The sequence below is a fragment of the Podarcis tiliguerta genome (genome assembly GCF_965153285.1).
Source record: "Podarcis tiliguerta genome assembly, chromosome: 2".
In the NCBI taxonomy this organism is placed as follows: domain Eukaryota; kingdom Metazoa; phylum Chordata; class Lepidosauria; order Squamata; family Lacertidae; genus Podarcis; species Podarcis tiliguerta.
The window spans coordinates 43,714,527-43,738,505 of record NC_139535.1 but is presented as its reverse complement, the minus strand read 5'-3'; the positions used below and the strand labels follow the sequence as shown (position 1 = coordinate 43,738,505).

The 23,979-nt window shown below is 42.2% G+C and overlaps 1 protein-coding gene across 3 annotated transcripts; it reads left to right on the top strand.

The window, feature by feature from the left end:
• The first annotated feature begins 4,733 nt into the window (after window positions 1-4,733).
• Window positions 4,734-23,450, top strand: IL17RB (interleukin 17 receptor B). Of its 3 annotated transcripts, XM_083421520.1 has the most exons (11): window positions 4,734-5,187; window positions 6,919-6,943; window positions 9,682-9,807; window positions 12,505-12,623; window positions 15,147-15,273; window positions 16,632-16,679; window positions 17,565-17,716; window positions 17,899-17,964; window positions 18,683-18,767; window positions 19,671-19,778; window positions 21,778-23,450. In XM_083421520.1, the coding sequence occupies exons 1-11, from the start codon at window positions 5,116-5,118 to the stop codon at window positions 22,287-22,289; spliced, it is 1,440 nt and encodes a 479-aa protein (XP_083277646.1). In that variant the 5' UTR covers window positions 4,734-5,115; the 3' UTR covers window positions 22,290-23,450. The 3 variants fall into 3 exon arrangements, with proteins under 3 accessions (XP_083277646.1, XP_083277645.1, XP_083277647.1); XM_083421519.1 differs by lacking the exons at window positions 4,734-5,187; window positions 6,919-6,943 and adding an exon at window positions 5,293-5,490 and having other exon boundaries at window positions 9,648-9,807; XM_083421521.1 differs by lacking the exons at window positions 4,734-5,187; window positions 6,919-6,943 and adding an exon at window positions 8,486-8,599.
• Window positions 23,451-23,979: the final 529 nt, after the last annotated feature.

Genomic DNA, 23,979 nt, shown 5'->3' with positions numbered 1-23,979 from the left:
AGAGATGCATTTTAAATAAAAGCACACATTCTACTCATGTAAAAACACGCTGATTCCTGGACTGTCCGAGGGCTGGATTTAGAAGATTGGGCCAGATCCGTTCCCCAGGCCTTAGTTTACCTACCCATGATCTACAGCTACCAGGATTAGTGGTAGGGGAGCCATTACTGTTTAAACTGGTATGACTCTGCTTTAAATGTATAGTGCGGCTAGGGCCCAATAGAGTATGGTTACCAGACATCCCCGTGTCCCGGGGACAGTCCCCAGATTTACAAATCTGTCCCCTGGATTTCATTTTATGTCCCCGGATTTATCCCCGGAATGTCCCCGGATTTCATTTTATGTCCCCGGATTTATACTCTAAGTGTTGTAGATTTATTAGTAGGGAATGGATGTTGCATGGTTGGTTCAACGGCACAAGACACATTATATGGGGACTTACGGTGAAGCAACATGGTGGGCACCCTGGCAGCAAGCAGCTCCTGAAGCTACCAGGCTTGCTCTTGGCTGCTGAGACTGCTGCTGCCGCTGCCACTACCAAAGGGGAACTGGGGATGCCTGGCGCATCAACTGGGGGAGCCAGCGACACACACACACCGCACGCGACCCAAATCAAGCCAGGAGCAAGAGCACCCGGCAAACTGCCTAGTGGCGCTCCGGGGTCAGCAAAACCCCAAAGCCAATACAAAAGGAAAGGGGAGACGAGGTGGAGGAGGAGGAGGAGGAGGAGGAGGAGAGAGAAAGAAGGAGAAAAAAGAAAGAAGACCCGACCTTGCTGTGCCGCTGCCGCTGAAGAGGTAGGAGAGCACCGGGAGGGCAAGGACATGTGGCCGAGCTTACCACAGAAGAGAAGATATTAATTCTTAATTCTTTAAAAATAACTTTTTTTTTCTTATATATATATATATATTTAAAAAAAGGCATCCCCGGGTTCATTGAAAAAAATCTGGTAACCTTACAATAGAGAGGAATGTCTGGCAGAGGCACAGGAAGAATAGCCTGAGGACTATTCCACCATGTGTTTTAATGTTCCAGATCCCTTGTTTGTTTCTTTGTTTTTGTTTAAAATAAATCAGGCATGAAAGAGATAAAGATGGGAATAACATGTTGTCTCGTTTGGTCCTAACTGTATAGCTAGATCACTAGATTGCACTCAGTATCTGCAGTGTTGACACAGTCTCATGAAATGAATCAGAATTACTTGATGGGAGTAATCAAATCGCTCTTACATATTCAAATTTCAGTTGACTTTTAGTTTCCAAAGTAAAGTCTACATTAACAGATAAAAGTCTATGTACTCAGCTGTTATCTGTGATTGCGATGTTTATACTTCTAGTACCCAAATCTGCTAAACTTATTTAATGTAAATCTGGTAAACATCCAACTTTTAAAGCAGAGACTGTCCACATTGGCTGAAACTCAATCCCATTATTTCAAACTTAAGCTAAAAGTCAACAGAAATGTATTAATTAACTATTATAATAATATTGTTAACCAGTAACTATATCATCTCTTTCAAAGAATACCATTTATTTGTACTCTTTTTTGAGTGATATAATTCTGTTGTATGCAATTTTTTTGCTGGCTCTCTTTACCATGGGATTATTTTGTACTGTGAAGCATGGGTGAATGGCCAAATTATATTAACTACTGTAGAATTCCAAGGCTTTGTTTCATAGGGTTGGGAACAAATACCTGAACAAAGTAAGTGCAGGCTAAGTAGCAGCCTTCTTCTAGGCAATATAGTTATGTTATGTAGAGTATATACAGTATTTTTGGTGTACAAGGAATCGAGGTGGGGGGGCTTGTCCCTCTCTCCTAGACATTTTATTGGCCATGGACTTGCAACTCCCATCCAGAAGCTGGTTTATGAATGGGCACATCTCCATTGGAATTGGATGTAAGCACGGTCTGGCTGCGACATCTGTCACCCTACTGATCTCCAGGGTTGATTTGACTGATCTGGTTGGTTATAGGCAGGTGTCCCCTTCCTCCTTCACCGCTCTATGTGCATCCCACCCAAAGCTGCACACACGATGCAAGAGGACAATAATCCCAGGCAGGAGTGTACTATTCAGTATCTTGGAATTTTGCTTGAATTGTTATAACCTACCCAATACCGAAGGTTCAGGTAGGTAGCCGTGTTGGTCTGATGCAGTCGAAATAAAAAATTTAAAAATTATCCAGTAGCACCTTATAGACCAACTAAGTTTGTTCTGGTATAAGCTTTGGTGTGCATGCACACTTCTTGAAGTTGGTCTATAAGGTGCTACTGGACGTTTTTATTTTGATACCAAAGGGTTTGACTTGGCAACAACACATTCAAATAATTTTAGAGCAACATAAAAGCACAGTTTGCTTTTATTTGTGTGAATGCGTGTAAAAAAAAATGGATTGGGATTTACAGATCTTACTTCCTGTATGTAACTAAGATGACAGACCCAACAAACTAAAGTCTGTGAATTCTTGCTTAGAGGAATTCAATATAAGATGGAACTTTATTTCAAACAAAAGAAGAGCAAAATTATGGCCTGTCATTTATAGGTAGGAACCAATGATAGAGTACCTGTTTTGCATGCAGAAAATGTCAAGTTAAGTCCTTGGCATTTCCAGTTACAAGGAGCACTAGCAGATGGTGGGAAATACCTCTGACTCACCTTGAGGAGTGGCTGCCAGTCAGGGTAGACAATGTTGGACTAGATGGACAAATACTCTGACCTCATATATGGCACCTTCTTATGTTACTATGATGTTATTAGATAAACATACCCAGGGTACAAACTACGTGCACCTCCCATTACTTGTATTTCTGCATGGTACAGAGGCATTTTTAAAATTGCCACTTTCCTTGGAAAAATACATGGTAGCAATATTCCTCCAATTACATTCCACGCATTAAGAAAATCGCACCCGTGCCAATGATCAAAGGCCCAAGTCGTGTGTGTGTGTGTGTGTGTACAAAATGACAGTGAGAAGTGACCCCTGTAAGGGCTGCCAAGTAGACTGTTGGTAAAATAAAATAAAATAAAAAGGGGGGGGTCTGGACCTATGGTGGCTCTTTTATACAGATATAGTGCACATACGGAATAAGCAGCATAGATAACTCTGAGGGACTAGCAGTTTTGTAATGCTTAAGCCTCAATAATACATTCCGTGAAGGTTGTCATGCTTGTCTGTTACAGCAAACACACACCTAAAAACTTGCGCAGTAGCTTGCTGAGGTTAAGCAGAGATATCAGCTCTGGGTCTCCCTAATCTAAGAGCAGGGGGTGTACCCAGGGGTTGGTTAGGTTGGCCCCCACTCAGGGTGCAGGCTCGCCCCCCCCCCGCAAAAATCATGTCTCTTCACTTTGGCTCAGAGCAGCCAGAAGCCCATCTGTCCATGTACTCCCCAGGCACTCCTCTGATGCTTTGGTCAGCCAGGCAAGAAGCACAGGCTCCTCTGGGCACCTTGGCGGAGGAATCTGGTCACTGGCATGGCCCACTGCAGCAGCCCTGCAGGGGGCCCTCCCCATTGAGTTTCTGATCCATAGGAGCCAACTCCTAGGGGCCAAGGTAACATCAGCACCCCCACTAAAACAATTGAGTGGCCAGGGCCTCCCAAAGTTGATGAGCATTGCCACTGAAATGTGTGCGCTGTGTCATGTGCTCAATTATGTGGAGCACTGCTTATCTGCCCCTATTTTATGCAAGCTGGCACCCCTGTCCTGATCCATGGTCTCTCCTGGGTTTTGAGGTGCTTGTACAGCTCCTTGCCAAAGGGGGGGGGGGGGAGCACGGATACATCTCCTTACCAAGGGTGCAAATGATGAGGGGGTCTCTGATACAGCTCCTTGCAGAGGGTGCAAGGGAGCCAAGGTATGCTTCTGTCGAAGACCTGCCGGCTATGCATTGCCATGCCCTTGCCCTAACAGTTTAATATAGCCTTCAAAAACATTCCTCTCGCGGAACATAATTCAACAACATTTTATAAGCCTTAATACTCCCCTCATGAAACATAACAGAGCAGCATTTTTTAAAAGGAACTTTATTGCAGGCTGCTGACTGGGGCGACAACTTGAATATATTATTGGGGACGGACGGACAGGTAAGCCCTGTGCCGCATAATCGATCACAAGAGACATGCACACCATTTGAATGGCAATGACCAGTGCCGGATTTACATATAAGCTAAACAAGCTATAACTTATAGCTCCACTCTCTTGGGGCCCCCAAAAAAATTTACCTGGATGTACCTTTCCAAAATATAAGATAAAAAAAAAAATGAAATGAAACCTACGTACAGCAACAGTGTTTTGTGTTGTGTACGCTCCTATTATGTAAGTATGCCCGCTAGCCTGTTCCCTAAAATATCACTGGTTTGCTCATTTCTATATATAGGGTGCGCACATTCTGCATGGACTGGTTGTAACAATTACTTTGATAAAATACATATTTTGTTATGTGCAAATGGCTTTAGATACCTATTAGAGCCATAAATTACCATACAGCATATAAAAACAGCGACAATTTGTTGTTGACAAAGGACAGCAGGACAGCAGTTGTTGTTTAGTCGTTCAGTCCTGTCCGACTCTTCGTGACCCCATGGACCAGAGCACACCATGCACTCCTGTCTTCAGCAGGACATGTAAAGAGCCCCATTACCTTCAGTAGCTTAGGGCCTCATCAACCTAAATCCGGCCCTGGCAATGGCCATCAACTGGGGGGAGGGGCGGCCCCCTCAAATATTTTATTGGAGCGAAGGGACCCCTGGGCACCTTGGAGTTGCTGACCAATGACGGCAGATCAGACACTTAAAAAGAAAAACTGGCTCTTTGCTGCTCGCCTCTCAAAGACCGAGCAACTGCAACAAACAAGCTTGCACGTGGAAATAATCTCGGTCGCTTGGTTTTCATGAACTCGGGGCCTCGAGCCCTGCAGGAAGGTGGGAGAGAGGGCTGCTACCGAAGGCGCTGAAGTGCTGGCTACTGGCTGCCTTGAAGCAACTAGTTGCCGGCTGACCGGAGGCCGGTGAGGGGCGGGGGCGAGGGGAGGCAAGTTATAAATGGCGGGAAGGCGGTCAGGAAGGGAAGCCAGCAAGCGAACAAGGAGGCGGAGGCGCAGACGCGAAAGAGCATGAACGCGGCTGTGTGGCTGTTGCTGAGCGCGGGGCTGAACTTAGGCATCTCTGAGGGAGAAGCTCGGCCGGTAAGCGGGGCTTCAAAGCCCCTTTCTTCTTTCTCCGCCATGCGCTGCGGGTTGCAGCTGCCGCCCTCCCCGCGTGAGGCATCTCGGGGAAGCCTGCAGCGCAGCCCCTGTCGGGTTTCTGCCTGTAATAACTTAGCTCTTGTCTACCCAAGGTTGCAACCTCTTTTTCGAAACGGTAGCAGGGATGGGAGCGAAATGTTCGCGCCGCGCAGCAGGGTCGTGTGCTACCGAGTCTCCTTTTCCCAGAGAGCGGAGATCCTGCGAATCCCTCGGTACCTAAATGTTAGGAGCAACACTAATGCGGTAGTAAAGGTAAAAAGGTCAAGGACCCCTGGACGGCTAAGTCCAGTCAAAGGTGACTGTGGGGCGCCGCGCTCACAGTGGTCCCTTTTTCGAAACTCGGGGGTACCAGTAGGACCATCACGCGAAGCATCATGCGAAGACGCTTTCAGACGAGAGTCAGACTACCGGTCCAACTAGCATTGCTTGCAGCGGGAAGGGCGCTTGGGGTTTCTTTCAGTCCAGAGTTTTTACCGGACCGACCTGGCGGGAACTAAACCTGGGACCTCAACTTCTGCATTCCCACGTCTTGAATACAGACACGGGGATGTGTGTAAACAAACTCATATCGCTGTGCATTTTTGTGCCCTGCAGTTTTGTGCTGCTGCCTCACGCCGATACCGATCGTTTTTGTGGTCTTTATTTAAAGATTTTAATTGTACCTTTAACTTTAAATGTTTTATCTTTGTAATCCATCCACTATTGGATGATGTACAGACTGTAAATGCAAGGAATAAATTAAACAATTTCTCTTAAAAATAATAATTAGGAGTGAAATATACTGCTGAAATGCTTTAAGTAGATGGATAGTCAACTAAAAGTTTAATTGGTTAGGTTAGAGTATCGGATTTCTTTTTAAAATGGTAATACAAGCTCAGCAATCCCTGCATTTAAACTCTGTAGGAAGGACAATGTGGAGGTGAGGGCCACTCTGTATGTCAACAAAAGCATTGAGTCCAGCTAGCTAGAAATCCCAAAAGTGGCAGATTTCTCTCCAGAATCGTTGTGGCTAGTGATACTGGGCCCCAAAAATAGTTTAGTACTGGGAGATCTTGAGGTGAAGAATGAATGCTGAACCTGTGTCAGTACTTATTTTCAAAATCCTTGGATTTATTAATTCCTACTTTACCCCTGAAGTGCACTTTTCCATTGTCTCCCAGGGTAGACTGATGCCAACACACTTTGGTTGTGATCATTGTTTGCTAAATACATGTTTTTTTATCCCAGTAGTGAGGGCTTTGTAGGAGGGGTGATTGTTAGCTTCATAAAATCCACATTTCCATGTGAAATTCATGCGTCTATACAACTGGAATTTTATTTTATTAGGACAAAGTAGCATTTAGGGGGGTTTTTTGCTTTACTTCTCAGTGACTGCTTCCAGACTTTGGAACTCCCTCCCTGTAGATGTTAGACTGGCTTCCTCCTTGCTATTTTTCTGGCTGCTGAAGATTTCTTTTTCTGACAGATTTATGGGAACTGACTGTTTTTAATGAAATGGGTGGTACCGTGCTGTTTTAATTATATCAGTTTGTTTTTTAATTGTTTCCTCCTATGTTTTTAACTGCTCTTATTTTTATCTGTAAACCGTGGCAGGGATTATTATTATTATTATTATTATTATTATTATTAATATCTTATTTTCTTTTAATCCTGACTTTATTTTTATTACAGTCCATTGAATGTTACGAAGAAAATGGTATGTATAAATAAAACATGTATTTTAGGATTTTATCAGTGCAGTCCTATTGTATGTTGGATATTGCTGCAAGATTTAACCTATAGATCAATTGTTTATGGCCAATTTTGATCAATTGTTATCAAAATTGCAAGTTAAGAACGTACTTCAGGTTTTTTTTTAAAGACTTTTTTATTTCCGCAACAAATATTGAAAAACAGTAGTGAGTGGTAACTTCTGTGTATTAGATTATGACTGGGTTTTTCCTTTAATGTCTCAAAAATAATCTTTAGTTTTAATTGTGATTAAAGGGCAGGTGATTCATGAGTCACTGGTGTAATAGATGGAGTGCTGGACTCTAATCTATCTGGGGACTGGGGGTGGGGGGAAGGATAATGAATGGGGTGGAGGGGAGCACTGTTAGGGTCTGTAATTAAAATCCAAGGACATAAACTTAACATTTGAAATAAATGTATCAGAATTGGTTCATGTGTACAGTTTAGGGGCTCTTGGTTTTTTTATGTAAAGAGATCATTCAAATCCAGGGAAAACATTCAGATAGAGGAAGTCCCTACCCTAGTCAACAGTCAGCAAGGATTCAGGCCCTGCTTCTGGTGGCAATGCATGTCAAAATGGTGATTGGAAATGTGTTGCTGTTAACCAGACCCAGTGTAACTTCTTCAGCAAAGCTGCATCCCTATGGAAGATTTTCAGCATTTATACTGACTTAAAGAAGCTGAGAGTTTTCTAAAAACCTAGAGGAGAAACTAATAAGGGGCCTTTTGGCAGAGTTACATTTTATGTGTTAGGCACAAGCCATTTCCTACCCAACTACCTCAGTTGTCTGGCACACACAACTCTCGGAGAACAACTTATCAGAAGCAATTATGCAGTGTTTCCATTCAACCTGATCTTGGTTTGTGCTGTTTCTTGGAATGAATGAAGTGGCACTTCATCCCTGGTTGTTCCCAAACAGAATAATTATGCTTGTGTTCTTTTCTACCACTGCTTAGAATTTTATGCTCTGAAAGAATTTGCCTTCTGTTTGCTAATGTGAATGCTTTAATAAATATATCAATGGGAGGTTTAGAAGAACTTCTTGACACATGCAATTAAAAAGTAAAATTCTGCATCAAAGCAGAGCTGGGCAAAATTTCAAAAATTTATAAATAGCTTGATTTAATTAAAATCTTACTAATTAAAGTTAAATTTAATTAATGGTCATATTGTGAAGCATTTCTTACTTTCTTTTTTACTGTGTTGTCATACAGCCAGAGGGCACTTATGGAGAGGGTGAAGGGCCACTAACACTGATTGATATAATTTGTAGTAAATAATGTCATTTTAGAGTTGCAAAGTATCCCAAGGGTCATTTAGTCCAAGCCCCTGCAGTGCAGGAATCAAAGCTAAAGAAAGCCAGACAGATGGCCACCCAGCATCCATTGAAAGAGACAATCATAGCATTTAACAATGTTATCCATTGAATTGGTGTGGGATATAAAGCTGTCAGTCAAGTCCAACATTCTGAGAGGACTAATTGCCTCTATGTGGCAGGCAGTTTTGTCAGTTGGTTGGTCGGTTGCTGCTAGGAGTGTTAACTGGTAACTGCTCGGATGCAGTCTTCTCATGACTCACTATTATCTAGTACAGTGGTACCTCGGGTTACAGATGCTTCAGGTTACAGACGCTACAGGTTACAGACTCCGCTAACCCAGAAGTAGTACCTTGGGTTAAGAACTTTGCTTCAGGATGAGAACAGAAATCATGCTCCGGTGGTGCAGTGGCAAGCAGGAGGCCCCATTAGCTAAAGTGGTAGCTTTAAGATCAGTTAAGAACAGTTTCAGGTTAAGAACGGGCCTTTAGAATGAATTAAGTTCTTAACCCGAGGTACCACTGTATATAGTTTACCTGTTATGTAACCTAAGCCTGCCTTCAGGAACAACTCTGTAAACCTGAATGAATCTGATAGTAGTTTGTGTTAGTATGATTCAGATTCATGTGTGTTTTCTTTAAGAGGGACAGAAAGGGATTATCAACCAGGAAGGTATAATTATTGATAGGACTCAAACGAGTTAGCAACCCGCTTGTCGCTGCATAAACTCAAACAGGGGATCGTTTAAACTCTGCTAAATTATATATATAGTCCCACAATTGGAAGGCACTACACATAGATGGTTGTGGAGTAGTAATGATGGAGTTCTTGCTACCCTCACTTTCGTATTATTCAGTCCAGATCATTATGTCACGATTTAAAATTCCAGAATTTAACTAGAAAGCCTGCTCTGGAAGCCAGTGAGCCCACCAAATTCTCGTAATCACCTACTGTGTCATAGCCAGCACAGAAAAGCAGTGAAAACAGTTGAACAGTGCAGTGATTTGGCACTTTATATATTCATATTGTTTCATTCACTGGTTTCCTTTAAAATTATTCCTGCCACTTAGATTTGTGCGTGGGGGTAAATCCATAAGAAAAGGTAGTAGTCAGCAGAATATGTGCGCTCCCGTGCCACTGGACAAGTTGCTTTTGTTTTGCTTACACATCTGAATTTTACCCACAACAGCCATTAGCTGGAAAATAATTTCATGATATTCCATGTTTTGATGTTATGTCTTTTTCTGGGTCCTGGCCATTACTATGAATCCTGCATGCTAAGTTATACTATTAAAGATTCTGGACGACTGACTGGATATAGCAGTGTTTATTTTAAAATAGGTAATCCTTTAGGTTGCACTGATCTCTGATTCTTTGTCTTTCCAAGGGCCTTCTATTGAGCTGCTGAAGGAGCACGAATTTGTACCATCAGATATTTCTGGCCTCGATGCAAAGATCATTGAGAGGCGGGGAAAGTGCAACTTTAATATAACCTGGAGCCTTGGTGTAGACGGTAGGTCTCGTAGTTAGTGCAACAGACTGATTATGAAACTCATACTTTATAAACTCTTATTCATTTATAAAATTGGATAGAGGCCGCCTTTTTTAGTCTTGTTGTTGTTTAGTCGTGTCCGACTTTTCATGACCCCATGGACCAGAACATGCCAGGCACTCCTATCTTCCACTGCCTCCTGGAGTTTGGTCAAACTCATGCTGGTAGCTTCAAGAACACTGTCCAACCATCTCGTCCTCTGTCATCCCCTTCTCCTTGTGCCCTCAATCTTTCCCAACATCAGGGTCTTCCAGGGAGTCTTCTCTTCTCATGAGGTGGCCAAAGTATTGGAGCCTCAGCTTCAGGATCTGTCTTTCCAGTGATCACTCAGGGATGATTTCCTTTCAGAATGGATATTGTAGCCCACACCAAATCTTGCACTCAAGTTTGAAGTGTAACATATGTTTACATACATCATGAGTACCAGTCCATTCTGCTTTGATTTGGCCCTTTCAGCTCTGACTTCTGCTAGCAATAGAACCAGGGGCTCCATTTCAGTTTGGTGGGGAGGAGGACTATTCAGAGTAAGGTTGTTTCCACTTACATAAATGCAATGCAACAAAAGAAAATATGTAGTGTGCTTTAAGAGCCTCTGCGGTTGGTGCTTTCTTTGCATTCCTAATCACACAGCAATTTCACCATCACCTATCACTTAGGAACATAAGAAGCTGCCTATTACTGAATCAGACCATTGGGTCCACCTAGCCCAGTACTGTCCATGCTGGCAGTGGCTCTCCTCGTTTTCAGGTGGGACTTTCCCTACCTGGAGATAATGGGGATTGAGCCTAGGACCTTGTGATGCAAGACAGGTGCTGTACCACTGAGCCACAGCCTTTCCCCTAAAATGGGGAGTATGGTCAAACCTCGGTTGTTGAACGTAATCCATTCCGAAAGCCTGTTTGGCTTCCGAAATGTTCAACAATCGAGGCACAGCTTCCGATTGCTTGCAGGAGTTTTCTGCACTCAAGCAGAAGCTGTGTCGGACGTTCGGCTTCTGAAAAAAGTTCGAAAACTGGAGCATATACTTCTGGGTTTTCGGTGTTTGGGAGCCAAAAGGTTCCAAAACGGAGGCATTCAGGATCCAAGGTTTGACTGTACGCATATGCCTGGTGTGTATATCTAAGTTCACTTAATTATTTAACTGTAAACCTGTGTGGGAAAACCCAGTAAAACTGATCAGATATGTGAGAAATAATCACACATACAGTATGAAAAAGAGAAGGATTGACCACAACAAGGTCACTTTCCCCTAGCCTTGTTTTGCATAATACTGATTTGATTATTTATCTTAGATTAATGCTTTGGTGTGGGTGGGTGTTGAAATCTTAAACTCACACCCCAGTTCCTTATTTCCCTGCTCTCTTCCTCCTTGGTTCTCTGGCATCTAGCTTATAAGACATACAAAAATCCTTTTATGTCCTTTGTGAACACACAACTGGCATACACATGTTTACCACCATTTAAAGCATGCAGATACACATGGTAGAAACTGGAACTAAACATAATGGTGGGCAGATATGTCACTCTGTGAAGCAGCTTTATGTGGATTTGGAGAGGCACTAACTGCATATTTACTTGGAGCAGGGGTTGGAATGTTGGCTGAACCATAACTCCCATCATCCTTGACTATTGCCCATGCTGGGCTGAAACTGATGATAGTTGGGAGGCAAACAATATCTAAAGAGCCAGTGCCCCACCCCTGATTTTGGACATTAATATATACTTGCTTGTTTGCTGTAACCAGAATTTGCATAATGGTTCCTGAGATTAAGAAGGAGGTTTTTGTCTGTTTGGAGACAACTGGGTGCCACTTTGAATCAAGACAGTAGACTGAATCTTTCAAAACTGAAGTGATTTAAATTTTTTTTTTATAAATTTTATTTTCAATGCAAAATTACAACAAAAATTACAAACTTTGATTCCAAAATAAAACTATACAAACAAGAAAGAAAAACAGAACACGAAAGAAAGAAAACAAAAAAGCACACATCTACAAATAAAACCATATCTTCATTCTATACACATATACACAATATAAACAATATACACATATTGACTTCCTTCCTTTGTTCTAGGACCTCAAAAATTTTACTCTTTCTAAATTGTTGTTTCTAATGTAGATTACTTCTATCTATATACTTTTTACACCAAATTTCTTTTTCTTTAACCCTGCAAAGCATCATTCATTACATACCAATATGCTTACTCCAGAACAGTGTTTTTTCATATACTCTTTAGCACATCCCCATTCTTTTAATAATTTCTGGTCCGATTGTTCCGTTATGAATGCTTGCCAGATTTATATATTCACAAAATTTAATTTCATTGCATCCTGGCAGCTGTCGTTGCATAAAGGAATACTTTCCTTTGATTGTCAGGAATATCATTTGTGATTATATCTAAAAGGAATGCCTCCGGTTTTTTACTGAAATATATTTTAAACATCTTTTTGATTTCTTCATATATTATATTCCAAAATTGTTTAATAGGTCGGCATTCCCACTGCAGTGATTTTAATTGCTGATTTCAAAACCTCAGATTTTTTGGGGGGGTGTGTGTCTTAGAATTCCAGAGCAATGCCTAGTAAACAGCTAGTATTTCTATAACACTTCGAACACAAATAAGATAACGCAAGTTTTTTGTTTGTTCTCTTTCCAGGCAGCATTATATTCCTGAATGCCTCCAAGATATGTTTGCAGAAAGAAGGAAGTCGAAGCTGTATTAGATGTGATTACACAGAAAGGTTTCAAAACCAAACCACGCTCAGTGGTGAAAAAGTAAGAAAATGATTTTGTATTGTGCTGCTGTGGGGCAATGGGGAAGAACGTGAATTCAATTTAATTTATCTAAGGATTTACAGCCAGAAAGCTAGATAAGAACCCGCAAACCGATATGGTTATGGAACAGGCAGAGAATCAAACACTGCAAACTTTTACAAGATTGCAGGAATGAAAGAAGCTTGAAGGCTATTGCAGCACAACTCCCTGCACTGAAACACAGAATCTTAACACATTTTAGCAAATCTGTCCATATGGTTCAGATAGCTATCCTCTAAGAGCACATACAGGCATGATGGTTGACATACAATGTTAGCTATACTCCCGGTAGTCTCATTTAAATCAATGGACTTAAGCCTTCTGTGAGTATGGCTTAGTTCATGGGTAGGCAAACAAAGGTTCGGATGGGGCCCAGTCGCCTTCTCAATCCAGCCTGCGGACAGTTCAGGAATCAGTGTGTTTTTACATGAGTAGAATGTGTCCTTTTATTTAAAATGCATCTCTGGGCTATTTGTGGGGCATAGGAATGCGTTCATCCCCCCCCCCCCAAAAATAGTCTGGCCCCCCCACAAGGTCTGAGGCACAGTGGACCGGCCCCCTGCTGAAAAAGTTTGCTGACTCCTGATTTAGTTGGCTATCATCCATTTTTCTGTTTGGTACTTAAAAGTTCAGCCAAACCCACACCCCAACAAAACACACGGCTGATGCTTCTGTGGCTTATATTTTAAAATTTTACTTTTTGTTTGTTAGTGTTGACGATCCACTGACTTACTGGTCTGATGGAACAACAACAACAACATACATTTCAAGGTTACTTTGTAGTGGCTAGCTTGGGATCTGACATTATTTATTTTTATTTATTTTTTATTTATAAAAAAAATGTGGAGTACAATAATGGTGGGATTGTCCAAATATGTTATTGGACTACTGCATAGGATAGGTCACACTTTGGATTTTGTGATTTTGTTTAAGCCAGAAGATTGTGTTTTGTTGTGGATGATTTTTCTTTGATTCCCATCCTCCTTGCAGCAGCTTTATCCCAGGAAGGAGGCAGGGAGGATAAGAATAGTATACCAATGAATACTGATGTATCCAAATATATTCCTGGGAACCCTTTGGAAGCTTCTGGTTGATATAGCTGGTGCTCCTGTTTGTTATATCCCGATCAGTCTGCAGAAATGAGTTGGGCCAGTTGTAAGCCAGACAAGAAACTGGTATTATGTAAGGCCGCAAAATCTCATTCTGAAAAGTGTATGTATATGTGTGTGAATTGTGTTTTCATCAGTTCTAAGTAGCAGCTCACCTTTTTTTGTTTTGTTTTTTGTTTACAATATCAAGATGGCCAAAGCATCTTTTTCTGATTTAAGCAACCAGTCTTCTGCCCCTGTAATTTTGGTATTTTCCCATCCAGGTGAGATGAAATTTGCAGTTGTTTAACTTGGGCATTCAGACAGATAAGGAAAATGCTCCTCATTTTATAAAACAAAAGTGTGCATCCTTATACGCTTAAGTACCGTATTTTCTGCTCTATAAGACTCACTTTTTCCCTCCTAAAAAGTAAGGGGAAATGTGTGTGCGTCTTATGGAGCGAATGCAAGCCGCGCAGCTATCCCAGAAGCCAGAAGAGCAAGAGGGATTGCTGCTTTCACTGCGCAGCGATCCCTCTTGCTGTTCTGGCTTCTGAGATTCAGAATATTTTTTTTCTTGTTTTCCTCCTCCAAAAACTAGGTGTGTCTTGTGGTCTGGTGTGTCTTATAGAGCGAAAAATACAGTACTCTGTTGTTTGTGACTGCTGATTGTTGCATCCTGATTAAATGGCTTACAGTCTTATCTGATCCATCCCTTCATTTCGGCACAAGACATTTCAAACATGCTGGAACCATTCCAATAATTGCTAATGTACTTATGAATGAATAAGTAACGGGGGGTATGCCCCCAAACTAAGCTTTGGGCTCCCCAAAATACCGTGACACAATCAAGTGACCATCTCCTATTGAGATGCTCAAACATATTGTCCATCCTGATGCTTCATTTTAGCTCCAGTTGCACTAAGCCTTCCTATACTACCAGGAGAATGTCTGGTTCATTACTTCATTTGGGTACATTATCACTTGTGGAAAATGGAGAAAGAAAGCTGTATTCATTTTTGTTTTGCTTATGTTCTAGCACAGGTGTAGGCAATCTAAGGCCCATGGGCCACAAGTGGCCCATGGGGGTCATTTAAACAACCCACGAGCCGCCCCCAAATCAAGCTGCCTGCTTGGAGAGTCCCCGCACACTGCGCTAAAGCAGCACAGCGTGGTGTGGGGACTCGCTTCTGTGGTGCCAGAAATCGCGTCTGCGCATGCTCAGATGCTGAAAATTGCGTCTGCACAGACGCAGACGCTGGAAATTGCGGCTGCGCGCATGATCCGACCCAGGCGAGGTAAACCTTGCTGACCCCTGTTTTAGCATCTTCAATTTTGTTCCAAAAATATGCTCAAATATGAATATATTATGATCTTCAAACTTGTCTTATTTCAGTGGCAGTTCTACTATATTGGATTTCCAGTAGATGAAAATAATGAATACCACATTGAAGTTTTCAACCTACCACCACCAAATCCAGGTCTTGATCCTCCTAAAAAACACATAAAACGATTTTCTCCAGGTAATTGAACAAATGTGGTCTTAAATATTTTCACATGAAAATACCTGCTGTAAGTTTAGTTTGATGGGCTTTTCAGTCTATCTTCAAATTAAACGAACAGCTATTAAAAGGAGAACCATAAACTGTTTTCAGTTTATCCAAATAATAATATTTTCATTCATGAATATGATATATATGTGTGTGTGTTGCACCCCCCCCCCCTTTAAAAAAGTAATGGATCCAGCTAAGTTTTCTCTGACACAGGAAGCTTTTCTGGCTCCAATGCAATGTGTAAATGCAACGAACATGGATGCATAATAAATACATGAATTATCCAATTTATGAGATCAGCCAAGGCATGCTGCTAATTATCCATGTGATGGCAAACCCAGCTGTGTAATGTGTAAAACGATCCTTTCTCTGACATTTTAAAATATTTTGTTAACTAAAGTGAGCCTAACCATTGAAAATATATTTATTTCAAGATTGGGAGACTGAAACATTTTAAAAGAAAAGGAAAACAGGAAACTGCCTTATACCAAGCAGACAACTGGGCCATCTAGTGCCGTGCTCTCTATGTTAACTGGCAGCAGCTCACCAGTATCAAACAAGAGCCTTACCCAGCCCTGCTTAGAGATGCCAGGAGCTTGAATTGGTGCTTCTGCAAAGTAGGTGTTCTGCTACTTAGCTACAGTGCTTCCCCCTTATCACTACTACAATTACACACAACCTTAAACAGAGTGATATGAGAATTCTTTTAGTGACAAAGCTCATCGAGCTACAAAGCAATTGTAAGATACTTCTGCAGTATTTGTTAAAGCTACTGCAGTTGCTATGATAGGTAAAGGTAAAGGTACCCCTGACCATTAGGTCCAGTCGTGCACAACTCTGGGGTTGCATGCTCATCTTGCTCTATAGGCCAAGGAAGCTGGTGTTTGTCCGCAGACAGCTTCTGGGTCATGTGGCCAGCGTGACTAAGCCGCTTCTGGCGAACCAGAGCAGCGCACGGAAACACCGTTTACCTTCCCGCCGGAGTGGGGGGAAGGTAAACTTGCACTTTAACGTGCTTTTGAACTGCTAGGTGGGTAGGAGCTGGGACTGAACAATGGGAGCTCACCCCATCGTGGGGATTCGAACCGCCAACCTGATCAGCAAGCCCTAGGCTCTGTGGTTTAGACCACAGCGCCACCTGCGTCCCAGTTGCCATGATAGGATTCCTTAATATCTGTTTTCCAGGTGAACCAACAGTTTAGTATTTGGCATTTAGGTTCCATTCTGAAAAGATTTTGTGCAAATGAGATTCTTCACTTAATATGCTGTAGCTTTATATAAAAAGTTTGTCCAGTTTCTAATTATAAAAACTCTTTATTTAAATTCAGGTTGTAAAGACAGTGTGTTAAAATACTGTAAAACTTGCATAGAGAAAGGTAAGTGTAAACTATTCATTAGTGATGTTGAAAAGTATTTTCATTCCAAATAAAAAGAGGGTTTCAAATACAGTGGTACCTCTGGTTACATACTTAATTGGTTCCGGAGGTCCGTTCTTAAGCTGAAACTGTTTTTAACCTGAAATACCACTTTAGCTAATGGGGCCTCCAGCTGCCACCGCGCCACCGGAGCACAATTTCTGTTCTCATCCTGAAGCAAAGTTCTTAACCAGAGGTACTATTTCTGGGTTAGCGGAGTCTGTAACCTGAAGCATTTGTAACCTGAAGCGTATGTAACCCGAGGTACCACTGTAATGGGTTGTATCCAACGAAGACGTCTTGTTCAAGCAAGGGGGGAGAGAGCAATTTAACCTAGTAGTTACCAGAGCATCAATTACAGTAGTTAGGCTATCCCTGGGATGCAATATGTGGAAAGCAGAATGCCGTAGTGGTGGGAGGAGTGGCTCAGGGCTATTTGATCATTATTCAAAACAGGTGCTTCCCACCTTTCCACCCCAATACCTCTGCAAGGTGGTTGGCAACATGAAGTAAAGCGCTTGAAACATCAGTGCTACAGTACATCAGTTCTTTAACTGAACATGTAGGTTTTTTTTATGTTTAGTGCTGATTGGGTATGGTGCCTTAGCAGCAATTGTGTGCCTGCTTTTTACGGCTGAGTGGCCATTATGTCATCTTTCAGATGCTGCGCTACAGCTTTCCTCATCCCTGATCATTGGCCACGATGGCTGGGCCTCATGGGAGTTGGGTGTCCAACAACATAGGAAGGCCACCACCATGTAGGATAACCCTACTTTAAGGACTACTGAAATTTCAATAGAAATTATTTTGGCATAAGATTTTAACAGACACTTCTCTATTTCACAGGAAGCTTATGGGCCCCAAATATAACAGTATGCCACAAGAAATCAGAAGTGGTAGTGAACTTTACAGCAAGTCCCTTTTGTTCCAAATATGTAATCCGCCTTCATGAGCCTGATCCATCAGGCGACCTGTATGATCATATCGTGGTTACCAAGGTAGGTGAAGAGAGTAACAAGCATTAGTGCAAATTTACTGCTTTTAAGAAACATAGTCAAGAATTTTGCAAAGCAAAAAGAAGAAGAATCCAAAGGGCTCTGTACAAATATGTATTTGGTTTTTTGAAGCTGTACGTAATAATTAGGCATATAATTTTTATCTTGTTTTTTCTTTGGATTAGGGGAATGTTACTAGAATTTCTGAAAAAATATTGTTGACTGATCAAAGCAACAGAACCTTTAAAGAGGTAAAATCTAACTTCAGTTTAAAAGGAAAAAACAAATCTATTGTGAGTTCTAGACACTGTTTCTGATTATCGTTCTGCATGTACTTTCTCATACTACTGCTTAAATCTAATAAAACGTGTTTTCAGACCTTTTTCCATATTAACCGGCTAACTGTACGTTATACGCAAATACATGTTTGTTTAAGAGAGACCCAATCCCATTTTTTTTTATTTTGAAACAATAATATGCTTTTGGAGAGGGGATTTAGGATTCAAACTACCTGTGGCATTTGTCATGCAATCCCCTGCTACTGGTGACAATGAATCCTAGAACCCTCCCCCCCCCCTCACCAACAGCACAGTTCAGATGTTAGGATTACTATGACCAGTAAGTCACACTTGAAGTAAGTCACACTGAATATAATGTGATTGACTTCTGAGTAAACATGTATAGGATTATACTGTGCTAAGCCTTTTTGTGTCAAGTTTGAAAAGAAAACAAATATTTTTAGGAAATACTGGGTTGTATCCAAAGGTCCCCTTCCTCAGCTGGAGGAAGATTACTTTAGTCAGAGCCTTTGGATACAGTCCTTAGTTTCAGATTTGAATTTTATTTTATGTACTACGATAAGAAATTGGAGGGACCAATCAGGGAAACAAGGTTGTTAAGAAAAATAAAAAAAATATTTTTGTGAGCACATAATTTAGCTGCATTGTGGGTTTATTTTAAATCTTCCAGCTAATTCCTCGTTTTCCACTATGCGAAGGTCATTGCCCAAGACATGCAGAGCATCAGGAGCTGTGTACTGAAGAACCTACAGATGGTTAGCTAAAACCTGCTGAATTTCACTTCAATGTAGGCAACAGTAAGCTGGTGTAGTGGTTGGCCTTTATCAGAAGGACGAAAGTGGCAGAGGGGGAATATGAAGGAAAAGTTGGAATAGATGAAGCAGTGGAAGGAAGAGGGACTTGTTTTTTTAACCTTGGCCAAATCTCTTCTTTCTCCAGTGATCTTCCCCTCAAATGTATCGCTTACTCAAATGTATCTGTTCCTGCCTTTGTTAAGCCTTAGAACATTGCTTCCACAGTTTACTTTCTAACTTTTATTAGTGATGTCCAACTGAGTTACCGTATTTTTCGCTCCATAAGGCGCACCTGATCATAAGGCGCACCTAGTTTCTAGAGGCGGAACTCAAGAAAAAAAATATTATTTAAAGGGAGCGCTGAGCAGAGCCTGTATGCATCCCAGGCTCTGCTCAGCGCTCCCTTTACAAGCCACGTGGAGTGTGTGCGTGGCTCTTGGGGGCTTTTCCCTGAGGAGGGAGAAGGGACTGACTGGCTGCATCAGTCCCTTCTCCCACCTCGTAAAAAAGGCTGCAAAAGCTGTGCGCTCTTTAGTGGGTGCGCGGCTCTTGGGGGCTTTTCCCTGAGGGAGAAGAGACTCACTGCCTGCGTCAGTCCCTTCTCCCACCTCGTAGAAAAGCCCACAGGAGCCGCACACTCTTTAAAGCCCCCTGCATTCGCTCCATAAGACGCACACACATTTTCCCTTGCTTTTTAGGAGGGAAAAAGTGTGTCTTATGGAGCGAAAAATACGGTACTTTTTAAAAGAACTTTTGTGGATGTAGAAAAGCCAATTTTAGCTTTTTTTATATACTAGGCCTTTGCTTTATAAGGTTATTCACAACTGGTTTCATATGCAACTGACAATTCTTTTTCTCTTCTAGTCTCAACAGATTTTGTAGGCAATTACATAATTATTTGTTGCCTACTTGCTTCCTTATTTCTGATAGTATGCATGGTTGCTGCTCTACTGTATTACAAGAGGAAGTATGGTAAGTTTTTGTCTTTCCTCAGAGAAAGCCATAAGGCTTTTTTTTTTTTAAGAAACACTTCGTTTCCTTAGACTCAATCACTCTCACACATGCCAATTTTCCTACGCTAAAATAATATGCAAGTGTGCACTTTGTGTGAAGGATGGTGTATGTGTTTTGTTTTGCTGTGACTACACGGGTTGCAAAGCTGATGTACATCTGTAAGCAGTTTGAGGGAGAGACAAAGCTCTTGAGTGTATATAAGATGACAAATTTTCTTGCTTGAAGAGAGCCTTTTCTTCTTCCTTGGCATCTTCCCTCAAGGGGGAGGGTAGAAGGGAAAGCTGACTGAGGTTTTATGTGTTGACCTTTCCTTCGCCGCCATTCCCTTGCATCCAGTACAGAGAGAAATAGAAGATTAGAACATTTGGGAGAAGTAGTACTGTAGATTCCGGCGTATTAGGCGACTGGGCGTATTAGACAACCCCCAACTTTTCCTGTTAAAATCTAGAGTTTGGGATATACTCACTGTATAAGACTACCCCCGCCTGCAGCCAACTAGCAGCAGCCTGAGGCGAGGTGAGCGAGCCCTGATCGGCCATCCAGCAAAGCGGCGGGCTGTGCTTACCGGCTGGTAGTTCTGGCAATTATGAGGATGCCCAGCTTCTTGGAGCCCCAGCTGAAGCCACGCACCACCTCGCCGCGGGAAGGGGAGGCTGCAGTTGCTGCTGCTTCAGGATAGCTGCCTGCTGTCCAGCGGTTCCCAGGGTGGCAGGGCGAGTGAGCGAGAGGGCAAGGGCTTGGAACGGGGTGGGTGGGAAGAGTCGTTGCTGGTTCTTTTCTCGAACCCGCAGCCGCTGCCTGGCTACATCCCGCACAGCCATCGCCACCTGCCACCACCATACCCAGCATATAAGGCTATGGATATTTTCTGGGGTTCAAAAGTCGCCTTATACGCCGGAATCTACAGTAACTCGACTTTCAGGCAGCATGGCTCTCCAACTTCTAATTAAATTGTTTCACCAATAAAACTAGTTTACAACCAACGACATAGAAAGGTGGAATATTAATTCCATGATATTCACCACAGTATTGCATTCATTTTTTAATATCTACTTTGGATCATGTTAGCTTTAAAGTCATTGAACAAGTTTTTGAACCAGGCATACACAACTTGTAACCCACTGTTAGATGTAAGTGACCATATGTGTATTGTAGCCTGGCAGATATTTCACAACTAGTTATTTCCAGTCCAGTGCTATTCAGGTAACAAAGCCATGTTTATTGAAGTAGCAAAGTAAGCTTCATTGTGACTTACTCTTTAATATGTGAGTAAGGTTAGGATTTAACCATAGGGCAACGGAACTCAATTCTGAGTTGATATGCATAGGCAGTGGCAGAGCTTCATGCTCTGGCACCAGGGGGCGGAGAGCAGGCAGGGGCGGGGCTGGCATGCGTCCCATGGAAGTGGCGCACTGCCTGTAGGGGCGTGGCATGCGTCATGGGGGCGTGGTGTGCAGGAGGGGCAGCAGCCGCAATGGCACCCCACCAGGATCGCGCTGCTGGGGGCGGTGCACTCCCCCCCCCCCCCCAGTGTGCATAGTACTGAAATACATGTCTGGCACTTGTTGGCAAATACTGTAGCAAATATTTGGGAGGCTCAGGGATGAAACATTTCTGATTAGGATTGGGAAAATAATGAATTCCCAAATTTATGGAATATATATAGTTTGAGGGATGGCAGTCAGTAACATGTTATCAACTACTGGCCTCCATTTTCTCTACAAAAAGCAGGAGCAGGTCGGATATTAACAAACAAACCCTCCTGGTATTAATGTATATGGTGTAGTTTCTATATGTTTAGTATTTTGTATATATTAGACAAGTGTATTTTAAAACAATTCTTTCTGCTTTGTAAGTTCAAGTAAACGAATGGTATTTTTAAAGGCACTTAACAATGAACTTTGCTTGCTCCAAAAGGTTGTATTTAACAGTTTGTGGGTTTTACTTTTGTTAACAGGTGCAGGTGGAAACTGGGCTCTTTCTCCACTAATGCAACACATACCTGCTACAATCCTTGTTGTATATTCCCAAGAAGTCTGTTTTCAGCATACTGTCCTTGCTTTTGCTGAATTTCTACATGAATGCTGTCATAGTAATGTCATTATAGATGCATGGCAGAAGCTGAGAATTGCTGAAATGGGACCAGTACAGTGGCTTGCAACTCAGAAAGAAATTGCTGATAAAATTATTTTTCTCAGTCCAAACAATGCAAATCCTGCATGTGATTCGACTTGCAGAACAACTGTAGACAGCCACAGTGGGAACTCTGAATGTATGTTCAAGTTTGCATTTAACCTTTTTTGCAGTGACTGGAAAAACCAGTCTTCCCTGCATAAATACATGGTGGTTTCTTTCAGTGAAAAGAATCCAACGAACAGTCTCCCAAGTCCTTTGAATATTTGTCCAAAATATGTCCTAATGAAGGATATTGATTCCTTTTGTAGAGACCTTTCACAGCACAAAGTATAGTGAAAGTATAAAGTGTCAGATCTATCTTTAATTTTAATATTTGCATTCTGCTTTTCCAATGATATAGAGCTCAAAGCAGCACACAATAACTAGCATAAAGAATAACATTACAATTACTATAATCAGTGCTTTTCTTCTAGGGGGAAAAAGGTGCTGGTACTGCATACCTTTGAGCCAGAAAAAAAAGCACTGACTATAATCTCACTTAGTTCAGATGGTGCAGAAGGCTCCAGTGGTCCTCAAGGCTACAGGATCCCTGTTGGGCATTTTATAAAATTGATTCACCTTGGAAACACTCCCCTGTTGCCCCCTCAGGGCTTTGGAGTCAAAGATGCAGCTCTCTAGGCAGAAACAATCGGTTCTTTCCAAATCTACCTGCTTCATGCCGGGAGCATGGGGAGAAGGGAGCAGGGAAGTCCCCAGCCCCTCAGGACTTCCTCTCTTTCAGAGGGGGAAGGTGCCAAACATCCTCTGCAGAAGCTGTCCTGGAACCCTTTAGTGCCCCCACTTCTAGAGCTCATCCTATTTTGCTTCTGAAGCAGATGTGTCCAAACGTTCCACAGAATAAAATTCTGGAACTTTTAATTTCCTCACCAGCTAGCTCAGCTTGTTCCTGCTTCTGGGAGACAGGGAGTGTGACGTAAGTTGCAAGGAAATTCCCTCAAACTTTATTAACTGTTAACCAATGAAGAGACCATTTGAGATTCCACATAATCACAACCTGACACACGCACGACTCATGGTTTTAGCCCATTCTGCAATGTTTATACAATACGGCAGTCAGTGATCTACTACTGGACCTTCAGCCTTGAGACGAGATGACAAGAAAAGAGATTCACTATGACTTAGTAGATTGTTGCATCACTCCTGGGTGATTTTATCAATTGCGAAATTGAAGTCCTGTTCGTGTCTGCCTCTTGTTCTGGACATTACTCACCCTGGTACTGTTGGGAATTCCATTCCACCCTTGCTGCAGATATGTGGGGTTGTTACATGTCACATGTCTGTTTATATTTCAGCACAGATTGCTGGAGTCCCATGAGCGGAACATCCGCTCTGTATTGCTTTTGTTTTTCTCTCTCCGAGAAGAACGACAAGGAGAGAGGCCATGTTTTTCTTTGTCCTGATTTATGTATAATAAATGCATAGTATAGTACAGTATCCACGCCTCGAGCCTGATCTGTTGTGTGTTTACACTGCTGAGGAAATGTGTGCTCCTGCTAAACAGCTCGAGTCGCAGATGCAAGTCGGAGGATGACTGATGAGTCTCCACAGTGGCAAGGCTGAGAAGGGAGATGCTCCGGCTGGAGTCTGTCCAGCTGGGTTTTCACCCCACGGTTCCGACAGGTACCTCTCATCTGGGGACTCACCAGTGCCTGCTCAATAACCTTTAGAAGCCTCTGGCTGTATGAACATGTGCTATTTTTTATCAGCTTTGCTGTCACCTTTCCTCACTCATCCCATTTTAAAGCGGAGGAAGAGAAGTCAACAGAGGCAAGAAAGAAGTGAGCAAATGATGAGTAGGGGGAGAATTAAGTTCTGAGAGAAAATGCTGAAGAGGAATAGCTGAAAAATTGGTCTGATCCTGGAGGAGGCAAGAAAGGAACTGAAAAGTGAGCTAAACAAATCATATGACTGCCTGTTCTGGGCAGTAGATGGAGACAACCCCTAGCTGTATACCTCCCTTATA

What these genes read in the sequence shown, in the direction of transcription:
- IL17RB (XM_083421519.1), top strand. Translation starts at nt 5,383, where the DNA reads ATGTTCGCGCCGCGCAGCAGGGTCGTGTGCTACCGAGTCTCCTTTTCC. An exon ending in CCACGCTCAGTGGTGAAAAA is followed by an intron (nt 12,624 to 15,146) that starts GTAAGAAAATGA and finishes GTCTTATTTCAG; the next exon opens with TGGCAGTTCTACTATATTGG. An exon ending in TAAAACTTGCATAGAGAAAG is followed by an intron (nt 16,680 to 17,564) that starts GTAAGTGTAAAC and finishes TCTATTTCACAG; the next exon opens with GAAGCTTATGGGCCCCAAAT.